Source organism: Staurois parvus, unplaced genomic scaffold (genome assembly GCF_062004578.1).
Source record: "Staurois parvus isolate SC_StPar_1 unplaced genomic scaffold, SC_StPar_1.0 ptg001221l, whole genome shotgun sequence".
NCBI lineage: Eukaryota > Metazoa > Chordata > Amphibia > Anura > Ranidae > Staurois > Staurois parvus.
The window spans coordinates 926,827-943,421 of NW_028319017.1; the positions used below are offsets into that span (position 1 = coordinate 926,827).

At 44.2% G+C, this 16,595-nt stretch overlaps 1 protein-coding gene across 1 annotated transcript in view; it reads left to right on the plus strand.

Annotated features, from left to right (window-relative positions):
• LOC149438070 (uncharacterized) overlaps positions 1 to 8,470 on the plus strand; it is a 34,397-nt gene extending 25,927 nt beyond the window's left edge. Inside the window, exons 4-6 of the mRNA XM_089660284.1 lie at positions 3,003 to 3,118; positions 3,984 to 4,097; positions 6,668 to 8,470. Coding sequence (XP_089516410.1) covers positions 3,003 to 3,118; positions 3,984 to 4,097; positions 6,668 to 6,694 — 257 coding nt within the window. The 3' untranslated portion in view covers positions 6,695 to 8,470. The remainder of the gene's footprint in view (positions 1 to 3,002; positions 3,119 to 3,983; positions 4,098 to 6,667) is intronic.
• Positions 8,471 to 16,595: the final 8,125 nt, after the last annotated feature.

Sequence of the window (16,595 nt, forward strand, 5' to 3'; positions counted from 1 at the left end):
CATGTCCAGTAAAAAACTTTAAAAATCAAATTTCGTCATAAATTTAGGCCAAAATGTATTCTGCTCTGTGTCTGCTAAAAAAAAAAAAACAATTTGTGTAAATCAATTGGTTTACATGAAAGTAATATTGGTATATATACTAGGATTTTTTTAAATTTTTACTAGTAAAAATTAGCGACTTATGGCGGGACTGCGGTGGTGGACATTCTAAGGGGGGGGACTGACTCGGTGTCACTGACATCCCCAGTGACACCAATACAGTGATCAATGCTAATAAAAAGCACTGGCACTGTACTAATGGCACTGGGCAGGAAGGGGTTTTTAACATCTGGGGCGATCAAAGGGTTAACTGTGTGCTGTTTTACTATGAGGCTGTGTCTGTGTGCTTCACTGTAAGCACACTGCTTTGCATGGCTGTGCTGTGCAGGGCCATGCAAAGCAGTGTACGCAAACTGAAATGGATGAGAATTGTTTTATTTACAAACAGTTCTCCTCCCCGTCGGAGATGCTCAGCAATCACCAGGCGCCAGCGAGTAATTACCAGCCGGGACCCTGTGATTGACAACTGAGCCGCGAATGGTGGCATGGGTAGGACGCCCTCTACCCTCTATGGAAATGCAAAATCATGTATATATATATATATGTGATTTTGCGCACCCCTGCCACCCTGTAGCAGTATATCTGCTGTAGGGCGGCACGAATGTGGTTAATGAGTCAAGAACAAAAACAAAAAAACAAAAGTCCCACACCAGATTGTAGATCGAAAAACAATGGTGCATAATCTTCTGGTGCCAAATAAATTGCTCCATGCAGATCCTTTGTGCTCCATCACCATGAGACAATATATTGCGCTCACCAACCATCCATGACCAATGAAATTCGATGTCTTTTTTTAATTTAATTTGAATTTCGGCCATGATTTCGTTTCGTTATTTTGGATTCGTTTAAACTCGTGACTATTGTAGTTTGGAAATTTGAATACATAATAATCTCCGAATAATGAAAAATTCATCTGTGTTTCAATTTGAAATGAAACACACCGCACATGTCTAGTGTAGTGTATGGTCAGCTTTATATGTACACAGGCTGCAGATTGGATATCCGAATGTAAGGCCATTTTTTTTTTTACACAGAACTTCACAGCTGCTATGTCAGGGTTGGTAGAAAACTGGGACGAGAGAGAGAGAGAGAGAGAGGGGGGGGGGAGAGAGATGGGGGGGTGGAGATGGAAGAGAGAGGGGGGGAGGGGGGAGAGATAGAGAGAGAGCGATAGAGGGGGGGGGAGATAGAGAAGAGAGATAGAGAGAGAAGAGAGAGAGAGAGAGAGAGAGAGAGAGATAGAAGAGGGAGAGAGAGAAGAGAGATAGAGGAGAGAAGGAAGAGAGAGAGAAGAGAGAGGGGGTAGATAGAGGAGAGAGAGGGGGAGATAGATAGAGAGGGGAAGAGAGAGAGAGAAAGAGGGGGGGTAGATAGAGGAGAGAAGGGGGGGTAGATAGAGAGAGAGCGATAGAAAGGGGGGGGGAGAGGGGGAGATAGAGAAGAGAGACAGAGAGAAGAGAGATAGAGGAGAGAAGGAAGAGAGGGGGGGGGGTAGATAGAGGAGAGAGGGGGTAGATAGAGAGGGAGAGAGGGAGATGAGGGGGGGGGAGATAGAGAGAGAGAGAGAGGGGGGGGTAGAGAAGAGAGATATATAGAGAGAATAGAGAGATATATAGAAGAGGGAGAGAGAGAAGAGAGATAGAGGAGAGAAGGAAGAGAGAGAGAGGGAGGAGAGAGAGGGGGGTAGATAGAGGAGAGAGGGGGGAGATAGATAGAGAGGGGAAGAGAGAGAGAGGGGGGAGAGTGGGGGGGAGAGAGAGAGATGGATAGAGTAGGGGGGAAGAGAGAGAGGAGGAGAGAGAGGGAGAGGGGGGGGGAGAGGGAGAAAGAGGGAGAAAGGGAGGGCGAGAGAAGAGGGGGGAGAGAGGGGGGGCGAGTGAGAGGGGGGAGGGGGGCGAGTGAGAGGGGGGGAGAGAGAGAGAAGAGAGAGGCGGGGGAGAGAGGGGGGGGGAAGAGATAGAGAGAGATATGGGAGAGAGAGAGAAAGAGAGACAGAGAGGGGGGTAGATAGAGGAGAGAGAGGGGAGATAGATAGAGAGGGAGAGGGAGGGGGGTGGTAGAGAAGAGAGAGAGGGGGGGAGATAGAAGAGGGGGAGAGAGAAGAGAGATAGAGAAGCGAAGGAAGAGAGGGAGAGGAGAGGGGGGGGGGTAGATAGAGGAGAGAGGGGGGAGATAGATAGAGAGGGGAAGAGAGAGGGGGGGGGGAGAGGGGGAAGAGAGAGAGAGATGGATAGAGAGAGAGGGGGGGAAGAGAGATGAGAAAGGGAGAGAGGAGGAGAGAGAGGGAGAGGGGGGGGGGAGAGGGAAGAGAGAGAGGGAGAAAGAGGGAGAAAGGGAGGGAGAGAGAAGAGGGGGGAGCGAGTGAGAGGGGGGGAGAGAGGGGGGCGAGTGAGAGGGGGGAGAGGGGGGGAGAGAGAAGAGAGAGGCGGAGGAGAGAGGGGGGGAAGATATAGAGAGAGATATGGGAGAGAGAGGGGGGGAGAAGAGAGAGAGAGACTCTAGGGACTCTAAGGGACTCTTAGACGAGATAGCAAGAGAAGCGGCATGGGTCACTTTAGAAAACAAAGGGTATGTTTGTAAAGGAATGGATAGGCTTTTGTCAGCCTGTTGACTTGGGCAGAAATTGAGGTCCCTCAGACCTTGAAATCCAGAGGCGTTGATCTAAAGACTATCACAGGGACGTCCAGGCACCACGCGGTTCCCGTACTTCAGAACATTCCAGTGCTGGATTTCCATCACTGGGTCTTGTATGCACCCAACTATTGGCATCCCAAGTAACCCCCTTTGTTAGGATCACCCCCTGCCCTTACCTTAGAGAGGTTTTAGACTTGGTTAGGTTCAAAATATCTCTGTTCAACTCTTTACACAACTTTTTTGTTTTTTATATTTTTTTTTCCATCCAGCTCAAAATGTTGGAAGTGACACCTCTGGCGTCTCCGGACAGATCCCTGGATATGGCATTGCTCTCATTGTGTTGGCGGCTGTTGCGGTGGTTGCTATTCTAGCGGGCGGATTCCTGGTAAGTGTCAATATTCTGGTAGGACATATTCATACAGTGCGTAGTTATGTACTCTGATGGGCCGAACATCCCCCTGTTTCACTAAGTTCTGTGTCCGTGTGCTTCACTATAATCACACTGCTTTGGATGGCTGTGCTGTGCAGGGTGTAGGAGCTGACAGGGAGGCGAACTGTTTTGTTTACAAACAGTTCTCCTCCTCGTCGGAGATGCTCGACAATAATCGGGCGCCAGCGAGTAATCACCGGCCGGGATCCAGTGATTGACAGCCGCAGCCATGAACGGCGGTGTGATTTTGCGCACCTGCGCCGCCCTGTAGCAGTATTTCTGCTATAGGGTGGTGGAGAAGCCGTTAAAAAAGTCCCTGATCCTTTTAAAAAAAACTCACCAGCAGGGGCGGACTGACAACTCATGGGGCCCCTGGGCAATAGGGGATCATGGGGCCCCTGTGTCCTTGCCCAAACTCAAAAAAGCCTATGAAAAAGGTACCAGGGGCATCTCATGGGGCCCTCTACTGACCCCGGGCCCTCGGGCAGTGCTCGAGTTTCCATATGGTCAGTCCGCCCGTACTCACCGGGTGAACCTGTGAACCTGTCCCTTAGCAAACCATGTTAAATGGACTGCTGTGCGTTTCCGCAAAACACTGCAGAAAACGCTTGGGTGTGAACCTGGGGTAACTGAACAAGCTGAAGGTAGAAGCTGATTGGCTCCCATGCTCAGCTGCACCAGATTTTGCCCTCTCCAGTGTTAGTAAATCAACCCCATAATGTCTTTTATAGGATTATGTTGCCACTTTTTATTAGTTTGTTGTTTATCGCTCCATACCATTCGTTTTGTGTGCTCACCCTCTTCCCTTCGTATTCCACAGGTGGCCAGATTTGGAACTTTTAATAACATGATTTCAAGAGGGATCCCGTCCTATAGCTTTCCGGAGAGTGGAATGAGGGTGCGAAGTTACGAAATGACAGTACCAACATCCAGGGTAAGACTCATTTGATCCTGAAATTGAAAATGTGCCCTTCCTGGGCGGGCAATGAAATGACAGGTCAAGGTGTATGGACTGTGATTGGTCCAGTCCATGTGTGGGGGGCGCTGTCTGAGGACACAGGAATTCTATAGAAACATTTCCAGTGAAGGATGCTGCTAATACTACAGCATACAAAGACATTGTAGACTCTTCCATCCATGTGGTGACTATGGAAAGAAGCAGGGATTTATTTTCTCAAAAAATAGGTGCAGGACCCCCCATCTGACTTCCTTGTCTCCGCCCCCTTACCCACCTCCGAGCACTTTCACTTGGTTCCACCCCCTACCCAGCTCCCAGTCCCGCCTCTTTTAAAGAAGTACCATTTTGTGGTGCTAAATAATTTGTATGGAATTTGTTAATGATAACAAGAAAAGCAGAAAAATAGATCTCTGCAGATGGCAACATTAGACCCCACCAGCAACAATAGATTCCTCCAGCCACAAAAATACCACCCCAGCAACAATAGACCCCCCAGCAGCTACAACAGATCTCAAAGCAGCCAGCATCAATAGACCCCCCAGCAGCTACAACAGATCTCCCAGCAGCCATAATCAATAGACCCCCCAGCAGCTACAACAGATCTCCAAGAAGCCAGAAACAATAGACCCCCCGGCAGCTACAACAGATCTCCAAGAAGCCAGCAACAATAGACCCCCCGGCAGCTACAACAGATCTCCCAGCATCCATCATCAATAGCCCCCCCCAGCAGCTACAACAGATCTCCAAGAAGCCAGCAACAATAGACCCCACGGCAGCTACAAAAGATCTCCCAGCAGTCAGAATAAATAGTCCCCCAGCAGCTACAACATATCTCCCAGCAGCCAGCATCAATAGACCCCCTAGCAGCTTCAAAAGATCTCCCAGCAGCCAGCATCAATAGATACCCAGCAGCTACAACAGATCTCCCAGAAGCCAGCAACAATAGACCCCCCGGCAGCTTAAACAGATCTCCCAGCAGCCAGCATCAATAGACCCCCCAGCAGCTACAACAGAGCTCCCAGCAGCCAGAATCAATAGACCCCCCAGCAGCTACAACAGATCTCCAAGAAGCCAGCAACAATAGACCCCCCGGCAGCTACAACAGATCTCCCAGCAGCCAGCATCAATAGACCCCCCAGCAGCTACAACAGAGCTCCCAGCAGCCAGAATCAATAGACCCCCCAGCAGCTACAACAGAGCTCCCAGCAGCCAGAATCAATAGACCCCCCAGCAGCTACAACAGATCTCCAAGAAGCCAGCAACAATAGACCCCCCGGCAGCTACAACAGATCTCCAAGAAGCCAGCAACAATATACCCCCCCGGCAGCTACAACAGATCTCCCAGCAGGTGGCATCAATAGACTCTTCAGCAGCTACAACAGATCTCCCAGCAGCCAGAATCAATAGACCCCCCAGCTGCTACAACAGATCTCCCAACAGCCAGAATAAATAGACCCCAGCAGCTACAACAGATCTACCAGCAGCCAGCATCAATAGACCCCCCAGCTGCTACAACAGATCTCCCAGCAGCCAGAATAAATAGACCCCAGCAGCTACAACAGATCTCCCAGCAGACAGCATCAATAGACCCCCCAGCTGCTACAACAGATCTCCCAGCAGCCAGCATCAATAGACCCCCCAGCAGCTACAACAGATCTCCTAGCAGCCAGCATCAGTAGACCCCCCAGCAGCTACAACAGATCTCCCAGAAGCCAACATCAATAGACTATCCAGCAGCCAGCAACAACAGCTGGAGGGCTGCCAGTTTGACACCCCTGCTCTAAGGGCCGGTTCACACTCCATGCGTTTCAGTTGCTTTTTTTTCTGCATCCAAAACGCACAGAAAGTAGGTGATACGGTTGTCAGTGTCATAGTTCACATCAGTGCTTGCAGTTCCAGTGCATTACAGTTGCAGAAAAAAAAGTAGAACAGGCTGCATTTTTTCTGAACAGAACTGGTAAAAAGCATCAACGCACTGGAATGCACCAAAACACACTGGAATGCACCAAAACACACTGGAATGCACCAAAACGTGCTGGAATGCACATGTCCCTATTTACATTGAAAAAAAAGAGGGGAAAACTGAACTGGAATGCATCAAAAAAGCACCAGAATGCACCAAAACGCATCACAAAACCCACTGTCCCAATTTAAATTGAAGAAAAAGCATCAAAAATGCATCAAAAAGCATCAGAAACGCGCATGCGGAAACGCATCCGGAACTCATCTGAACTAGGTTTCTATAGTGTGAAACGGCCCTTAGACTTTTATTTTCATTTGATGCCGATCTGTTTTTGCAGGTGACCTCTGTGCTGGTATCAGGGGCGCACTGACCATTTGCAAACTCGGGCACTGCCCGAGGGCCCGGGGTCAGTAGGGGGCCCCATGAGATGCCCCTGGTACCTTTTTCATAGGATTTTTTGAGTTTGGGCAAGGGCACAGGGGCCCCATGATCCCCTATTGCCCGGGGGGCCCCATGAGTTGTCAGTCCGCCCCTGGTTGGTATTTATTTCCTCGTATTTATTAATATTTTCCTCTTTTCGCAGACTGGAAGATACACTCTTAGGTCTTAGACCGATCCGCTGGCCACGTCTGAATTCTCCGGAGAAATCTGAATGTTTGATCTGTATCCAGGGACACGTGCAATAAGAAACGATGATACTGTCATGCCCCGCCTCTGCGGGGATCGCTGATCATGATGTCACGTTGCGGATCTGTTTCCAATACTCGATCCCCGGATCTGGAACCTTGGACACGCAGTATTTATTAGGCAGAAAAATGCATCGAATTTCACTTCTCAGGTCATATTATTGTATATTAGTATTGGCCACGAAACCCACGCATGCGCAGTCGGCTCTCTTTCACTCTCACAGCACGCCGAGATGCGAGCGAGAGCAGACTGCGCATGCGTGGGTAAGGCTCCGTTCACACCTACGCAGTTTGCTTTTTGCAAGTACCTTTCGCAGTTAATTTTACGCTTTTTTAATGCGTTTTGCCCTTTTTATAGCAGACAGCAAAAAAAAAAAAAAAAAATGTTTTTTCAAAATTATCGAGTACATAATAAAAATTTTAAAAAAACAGCGGTGATCAAATAACACCCAAAAAACAAAAATGCTTAAAAAAATGATAGAAATGTCATTTGGGTGCACCGTTGCACGACCGCTCAATTGCAAGTTCGAGTAACGCAGCGCTATTTAGCAAAACATGGCCTGGTCAGGACGGGGGTAAAAAATTTTTTTTTCAAAATTATCGGGTACATAATAAAAAAAAAAAAAAACAACAGTGATCAAATACCACCAAAAAAACAAAAATGCTTAAAAAATGATAGAAATCTGATTTGGGTGCACCGTTGCACGACCGCTCAATTGCAAATTTGAGTAACGCAGCACTATTTAGCAAAAAATAGCCTGGTCAGGACGGGGGTAAAAAATTTTTTTTTTTAAAAATTAAAAAAAAACAGGTGATCAAATACCACCAAAAAAACAAAAATGCTTAAAAAAAAGATAGAAATCTGATTTGGGTGCACCATTGCACGACCGCTCAATTGCCAATTTGAGTAATGCAGCACTAATTAGCAAAAAATGGTCAGGACGGGGGTAAAAATTTTTTTTCAAAATTATCGGGTACATAATAAAAATTTAAAAAACAGCGGTGATCAAATACCACACAAAAAAAAATGCTTAAAAAAAAAAAGAAATCTGATTTGGGTGCAGCGTTGCACGACCGCTCAATTGCCAGTTCGAGTAACGCAGCGCTATTTAGCAAAAAGTGGTCTGGTCAGGAAGGGGGGTAAAGTCTTCCGGAGCTCAAGTGGTTCATGTACTGAGGACACTGTATTACATACAATGTTGCAACTGCTATACTTTTCAGGGGCGGACTGACCACTTGGAAACTCGGGCAGTGCCCGAGGGCCCGGGGTCAGTAGGGGGCCCCATGAGATGCCCCTGGTACCTTTTTCATAGGCTTTTTTGAGTTTGGGCAAGGACACAGGGGCCCCATGATCCCCTATTGCCCGGGGGCCCCATGAGTTCTCAGTCCGCCCCTGCCTGGGGGCCCCATGAGTTGTCAGTCCGCCCCTGGCTGACCCTTCAAGGAACCGAATTTACTGTACCCAGCTATACCGACCAATGCAATCTAATGGGACGCGCTGCAGTTATAGGCACAATACTCACTGCAAAGCTCCTTAATGAACCTGCTAATTAACAAATGTGTTCTAATTTATTTTTTACAAGATGATTTGTATTTATTTATGATTCCTACTCTCTCTTTAATAAATGTGTTACACGTCAGGTCGCGGCATCTGATATTTATTCTGATTCATCTTATTTATAGCGATCTTAATAAACGAATGTCATGGCAGGTCTGCTGTTGTCGTTATTAACCCCTTCACGCCTATGAGTAAAACAAATGTTAACGCCTAAGCACAATTTGGCAACTTTGACATGTGTTAGTAAAACCCTCCAGATCATCACAACTACTTCGTACATCCATGTGGATTACACCACGTTTTTTTTTTCAGGACACATTTTTAATTTGGTGGTAAATGGTAATGGATATCTCCTGATTAAAGACTGGCCCAAAATAATAAAAAAAAAATAAAACTTACCTTTTCGTGGAGCGGGTCCGGTGTCACCCTGTATAGGTTGCATGATCCCCGCAGGATGGATCGGATCTGCGGATTGAGCATATTGGATCGGAGTCCGATCCATTATGTTCCAGATCCATAAATTCTCCAGCTCCTGACGATCGCAGCGATACCATAGATGTCTGTTATTTGTTGTTTGTCCCCGTAGTGTAGCCCAGAAACAATAGCGCACATTATACCGCAGTTTTTTCAGGACAAATTGGGCTTTCATTTGGTGGTAAATGGTAATGGATATCTCCTGATTTTTTTTTTTATTATCAAAGGAAAACTGGCCCAAAATAATAAAAAAAATCATTTTTTTCATTATCAAAGGAAAACGGGCCCAAAATAATAAAAAAAATCATTTTTTTTATTATTAAAGGAAAACAGGCCCAAAATAAAAAACATTTTTTTTATTATCAAAGGAAAACTGGCCCAAAATAAAAAAAAAATAATAATAATTTTTTTCTAATTAGCTGTGTGTTTCTTGTTACTACCACCACCTACCACCAAAGAACAACCCAAAATAAAAAAAATAATAAATTTTCCAGCACTTGACGATTGCAACGATACCATATATGTGGATGTTATTTGTTGTTTGTCCCCGTAGTGCAGCCCAGAAACAATAGCGCACATTATACCGCAGTTTTTTCAGGACAAATGTGGCTTTCATTTGGTGATAAATGGTGATGGATATCTCCAGATCTTTTTTTATTATCAAAGGAAAACTGGCCCAAAATATAAAAAAAAAAAATGATAATAATTTTTATTTATTTGTGTGTTTCTTGTTACTACCACCACCTACCACCAAAGAACAACCCAAAATAAATTCTCCAGCTTTTGACGATCGCAGCGATACCATATATGTCTGTTATTTGTCCCCGTAGTTCAGCCCAGAAACAATAGCGCACATTATACCGCGTTTTTTTCAGGACAAATTGGGCTTTCATTTGGTGGTAAATGATAATGGATATCTCCAGATTTTTTTTATTATCAAAGGAAAACTGGCTCAAAATAATAAATAAAAAACATTTTTTTAATTTATTTGTGTTTCTTGTTGCTACCACCACCTACCACCAAAAAACAACCCAAAATAAATTTTCCAGCTCTTGACGATCGCAGCGATACCATTGATGTGTATGTTGTTTGTTGTTTGCAGCCCAGAAACAATAGCGCACATTATACCGCATTTTTTTTTCAGGACAAATTGGGCTTTCATTTGGTGATAAATGGTAATGGATATCTCCTGATCTTTTTTTATTATCAAAGGAAAACTGGCCCAAAATATTAAAAAAAAAAAAAAATTATATTTTTTTTTATTTGTGTGTTTCTTGTTACTACCATAACCTACCACCCAAGAACAACCCAAAATAAACTCTCCAGCTCTTGTCGATCGCAGCGATACCATATATGTGGATGTTATTTGTTGTTTGTCCCCGTAGTGCAGCCCAGAAACAATAGCGCACATTATACCGCAGTTTTTTCAGGACAAATTGGGCTTTAATTTGGTGGTAAATGGTAATGGATATCTGCTGATTTTTTTTTTCTTATCAAAGGAAAACTGGCCCAAAATATAAAAAAAAAATAAAAAAAATAATATATTTTTTTTTTATTTGTATGTTTCTTGTTACTACCATAACCTACCACCAAAGAACAACCCAAAATAAATTCTCCAGCTCTTGAAAACCGCAGCGATACCATATATGTGTATGTTATTTGTTGTTTGTACCCGGAGTACAGCCCAGAAACAATAGCGCACATTATACCGCATTTTTTTTGGCTTTCATTTGGTGGTAAATGGTGATGGATATCTCCTGATTTTCTTTTATCAAAGGAAAACTGGCCCGAAATCTAAAAAAAAAAATGATAATAATTTTTATTTATTTGTGTGTTTCTTGTTACTACCACCACCTACCACCAAAGAACAACCCAAAATAAATTTTCCAGCTCTTGACGATCGTAGCGATACCATTGATGTGTATGTTGTTTGCAGCCCAGAAACAATAGCGCACATTATACCGCGTTTTTTTCAGGACAAATTGGGCTTTCATTTGGTGGTAAATGGTAATGGATATCTCCAGATTTTTTTTATTATCAAAGGAAAACTGTCCCAAAATAATAAATAAAAAACATTTTTTTTATTTAGCTGTGTGTTTCTTGTTACTACCATAACCGACCACTAAAGAACAACCCAAAATAAATTCTCCAGCTCTTGAGGATCGCAAGGATACCATCTATGTGTATGTTATTTGTTGTTTGTACCCGTAGTACAGCCCAGAAACAATAGCGCGCATTTTGGTAAATAAAGTGCAGCGCTGAAAAAGGATAAATGAATAAATAAATAAATAAATTTATTATTACTATACATTAATAGTGCGCATTTTGCTTTTGTCTTTTTTTTTAAATCCTAACCCTTGACCTTTGACCTTGACCTTAACCCACACACTAACCCTGGCACTGAACTACATCAAACCTTGATCTAGGTATTTTTTCTTTATTTTTTATTTTATTTTTAAATATTTATCTTTTTTTTTTACAAACTTTTTTTTTTCTCTTTATGCCACGAGTTAGAGGGATACAATGTATCTCTCTCCTCCGTTCACAGAGAGAGAAAAAAAACAAGGGGGCCGGGCAGTACAGTGACTGATCACCATGATAGCCAGTCAGAGGCGATCACAACGATCATGTGTCAGTGGGGAACCCCGCTGACAGCTGAAACATTAATGCAGGCCATAGACTGGGTGAAAACTGGCCTTTTTTTTTTTTTTAAACAAAAAATCGGTCGTTCAATAGGCCGACGTTACCACCATTGGTAACAAAAAATCGGCTGATTTTCGTCCCGTCTACGGTCGGCAAATATAATAGCGGAGTAATTACTTCTGTCCCGGCAGAGAGCTCCACTATTATATTTGACATGAAAAAGTCTTGTGGTTGCAACATTGTATCTATTTGTATCCGAATAAAACATCTGTATCAGAAATGGATACAAATAGATACAATGTTGCAACTGCTATACTTTTCAGGGGCGGACTGACCATTTGGAAACTCGGGCACTGCCCGAGGGCCCGGGGTCAGTAGGGGGCCCCATGAGATGCCCCTGGTACCTTTTTCATAGGCTTTTTTGAGTTTGGGCAAGGACCTAGGGGCCCCATGACCCCCATGAGTTGTCAGTCCGCCCCTGATACTTTTTTATGTCAAATATAATAGCGGAGCTCTCTGCAGGGACAGAAGTAATTACTCTGCAATTATATTTGCCGGCCGTAGACGGGAAAAAAATTGGCCGATTTTTTTTACCGTTGGTGGTAACGTCGGCTGATTGAACGAGCGATTTTTCAGGGTTTTTTTTAAACGTTTTTGATCCGTTTATTGCCTGCATTAATGTTTCAGCTGTCAGCGGGGTTCCCCACTGACAGCTGAATGTAAAATAATTCCCGTAAATTAAATATATAATTAAAAAAACGGCGTGGGGTCCCCCCTCCCATCCATACCAAGCCCTTCAAATCTGGTATGGATTAAGGGGTCACTCCATGCCCAAATTATTCTGATAAGCCCCCCTGCCCCAAAGCACCCCCCCCCATGTTGAGGGCATGTTACCTGGTATGGTTCAGGAGGGGGGGTGCTCGCTCTTCACCCCCCCTTTCCTGACCTGCCGGGCTGCATGCTCGGATAAGGATCTGGTATGGATTTTGGGGGGACCCCATGCTGTTTTTTTTTATTTCGGCATGGTGTTACCCCTTAATATCCATGCCAGACCCGAAGGGCTTGGTGTGGATGGGAGGGGGAACCCCACACTGTTTTTTTTTTTTACATTTTGGCATGGAGTTACCCCTTAAGATATATACCAGACCCGAAGGGCTTGGTGTGGATGGGAGGGGGGATCCCATGCTGTTTTTTTTTTAATTTCGGCATGGAGTTACCCTTTAATATCCATGCCAGACCTGAAGGGCTTGGTGTGGATGGGAGGGGGAACCCGACACTGTTTTTGTTTTTACATTTTGGCATGGAGTTACCCCTTAAGATATATACCAGACCCGAAGGGCTTGGTGTGGATGGGAGGGGGAACCCCACACTGGTTTTTTTTTTTACATTTTGGCATGGAGTTACCCCTTAAGATATATACCAGACCCGAAGGGCTTGGTGTGGATGGGAGGGGGGACCCCATGCTGTTTTTTATTTATTATGGTGCCGGTTTTTAAATGTAATTCTCCCTTTTTTTTCTTCACTATAGCTCAGAAATTCAGCTGTCGTTTTCTTGGCATTTATATATCCCTAAAGGAAACAATGTTTACTTTGATTTTATTAAAAGATACAAAGTTTTCTGTAACTTCGGGGAAAGTGACTTCTAAGCTTGTGAACTATAGTGAAGAAAAAAAAAAGGCTGGCATTTGCATTTGAAAATCAACGCCGACATACACTTTGTATTGCGAAAAACATTATTACCAATTGTGTAAACCGAGGCATTATTTTCCATGGATTTTCATTCGTAAACCGAAAATTACGTTAGCCGAGGCGTTGGTAAACCGAGGTACGCCTGTACTAGTATTGTAATCCTTTGTATTGGGATACATAGAACCAACATACATCTGAATTGGCAACATAGCACAACATTTGTGTCACATTGGAGATATCTGGCTGGTTACACTGACCTTGCCCAGGGATTTAGGGTGGATTCACACCACAGAAATACAGGCAGGTTAGTGTTCAACAGGTCTGTGGATTAGTGGTTAGCACTGCTGCCTTACAACACTAGGGTTGTTGGTTTGAATCCCAACCATGGCAATGAATTTGCATCTCTGTGTGGCTACCCTAACATACATGTGTTGGTGGCAGCATCTTTGCTTTCTGTCTAAATGATCCCTAGGATGTGAATTAAATGAGGCCTTGTCTGTTCAAACACCTTTATAGTTGCACTTAATGTGAATGTCAAACGATGGGAGGAGATAAGGGCCTGGACTAATGATTGATTGGATAATGCTGGTTTACACTCCGCCCCCTCTTAGGAAGGTTTGTCAAACCATGAGAAGAGAAAGCGAGAGAGAGAAAAGGATTAAAAAAAGAAATTAATAAAATAATAGCATGGAGTCGCCCCCCCCAAAATCCATAAAAAATCCTTATCCGAGCATGCAGATACCGCATGCCTTCAAAGATTTATTTCCTTTGTTGAATTGCCTGCTTGGCTCACACTAGATGCGATTTAAAATTGTGCTTTTTGTTGGCAATTTCACTGTGTTTTCTGTAGATTTACCAATGAGTTATTGCGTTTTCAATTGTGTTTTGCATTGCGATTTCTATTGTAGTCTATAGGTGAAATCGCTACAAAATGCTGAAAAAGTTAGACAAGGACTACTTTTAAAATTGTACTGCAGCAAATCGCTTACGTTAAGACACACATCCACATTCATTAGATCCGATATCAAGTACAATTTCAATTCCCAAATCGCACCTGAAACCGTGCACCCTGGATGTGACTTCGCATGCTTGCAAATCGCATGCCAAATTGCACCCGATGTGACTGGGGGCTAACACCACAGTCACATCTAATCGGATTTGGAAATTGGGCAACTTACAGTGAAGCCGCACGCAGGGGCGGACTGACCATTCGAGGGCCCGGGGTCAGTAGGGGGCCTCGTGAGATGCTCCTTGTACCTTTCATTGGCTTTTTAGGGTGTGGGCGAGGACACAATGGCCCTAAGATCCCCTATTGCCCGGGGGCCCCATGAGTTGTCAGTCCGCCCCTGGTCGCACGATTTCAAAATGAGATTGGATGTGAATGGAGCATATAGTGGACAATGGGGTGCAACTTGGCCTACGATTTGCAAGTCGCCTAGCATGCAAATCGCATGCCAAATTGCACCCGATGTGACTGGGGGCCACCCCGGTCACATCAAAGCGGATTTTGAAGTGGTGTGACTTACACTACGTTCACATCATGTGACTTACATATCTGACACAGATCTATCTGCAAATGGCATGAAAAGTAGTGTATTCATTACTTTAGAAACCAAGTTTGAACCACACCAATATGAACTCTCTAATAGCGGTTGCATTGAGTGTGACTTGGCATGTGATTTGCATGACATGCGACTTGAAAATCGTATGCCAAGTCGCACCCTATTGTCTGCTATTAGAGCGGTCACATGGGTGAGTTTCCGACACTGATTTCTAAAGTAGTACATGTACTACTTTTGTGGCGATTTGCATAGATATCTGTGCACAGGTACAGGAAAGAAGAAGGAAGAAAGAAGAGGAGGAGCAAGAGAGGAAGAAGGAGGAGGAGGAAGGAGGAGGAGGAAGAAGGAGGAAGGAGGAAGAGGGAGGAAGAAGAAGGAATAGGCAGAAGAGGAGGAAGAGGAGGAAGAAGAAGAATTCCAGTCCGCTATTATATTTTACATGAAAAGTCTTGTGGTTGAAACAATGTATCTATTTGTATCCGAATAAAAACATCTGTATCTAAAATGGATACAAATGGATACATTGGAGCTCTCTGCAAGGGACAGAAGTAAAAATGCCAGCCGTAGACGGGATGAAAATCGGCCGATTTTTTTTGCTGTTGGTGGTAACATCGGCCTATTGAAAGACCAATTTTTCTTTTTTTTTTTAAAAACAGCCTGTTTTCGACCCGTCTATGGCCTGCATAAGACCAGAAACTCATATACTAGGCCCAATTAACCTAACAGCATGTCTTTGGAGTGTTGGCAGAAACACACCCATGCAGAGAAAGCATGCAAACTGAGATGCAGACAGGTGCAGCCATGACTGGGATTAGAACCCATGACCCAAGTGCTGTCAATTCTGAGTTCTAACCACTAAGCCACTGTAGGAAACAGAGATTGAGCTGCAATGTAGAATAGTTACATTGTTTAAAAATAATGATAAATCGAGCATTGGTCAAATTATATAGAATGGTATTACACAAGATAAATATAAATCTAGGTATATATAAAGAAAATGCAGTGCTGTGTAATGTTACTATATTGCGGGCAGATATAAATAATAAATGAAACCAAAGCAAATGAATAAATCAATAAATAAATAAATCACAGTCCAGTAATGGTGCTCGCTGATTCCCAGTGCAAAAGTTAGAAATGCGCACTAACCAGAAATGTATTAATAATACGCATGTGTATATGATATCATGGAGATTCCCCTCTCTTTTCTGGTCTGGTGATGGGCAGGAGCTGAAGATAGTAGAGATGAAGCGCCCTCGTGTGGCGAAATGGAGGTCCAGCAGGTCACAGAAATCCTTACAGAAGTGTGTGAAGTGGAAAATTCCTCCTCTCAAAGGCTGGTGCAGGGATCAATCTGGGTCTGCAGAAGCTGAAAAGGCTCATCGCAGAAGACACAGGAAAGAACCCATAGTGTAGTAGGTTGATGAAAATGATTTTATTCAAGAAAAACAGGAGTGTTCAGGAAAAACTCTCAATGGTGCCAGGTTTAATCAAATGACTGACCCTTTAAGATTAAAGATGGTCGCCGGGCCTCCACGTGGCACCGGCGGCGTAGTGTCAATGGCGTCCTGGGCTCCCACTGATGCGTTTTGTGCGCACGCACTTCTTCAGAGGTAGAGCTCAGGTGGAGCCCAGGACGCCATTGACACTACGCGGTCGGTGCCACGTGGAGGCCCGGCGGTCATCTTTAATCTTAAAGGGTCACTTTACACACTTCTGTAAGGATTTCTGTGACCTGCTGGACCTCCATTTCACCACACGAGGGCGCTTCATCTCTACTATCTTCAGCTCCTGCCCATCACCAGACCAGGAAAGAGAGGGGAATCTCCATGATATCATATACACATGCGTATTATTAATACATTTCTGGTTAGTGCGCATTTCTAACTTTTGCACTGGAAA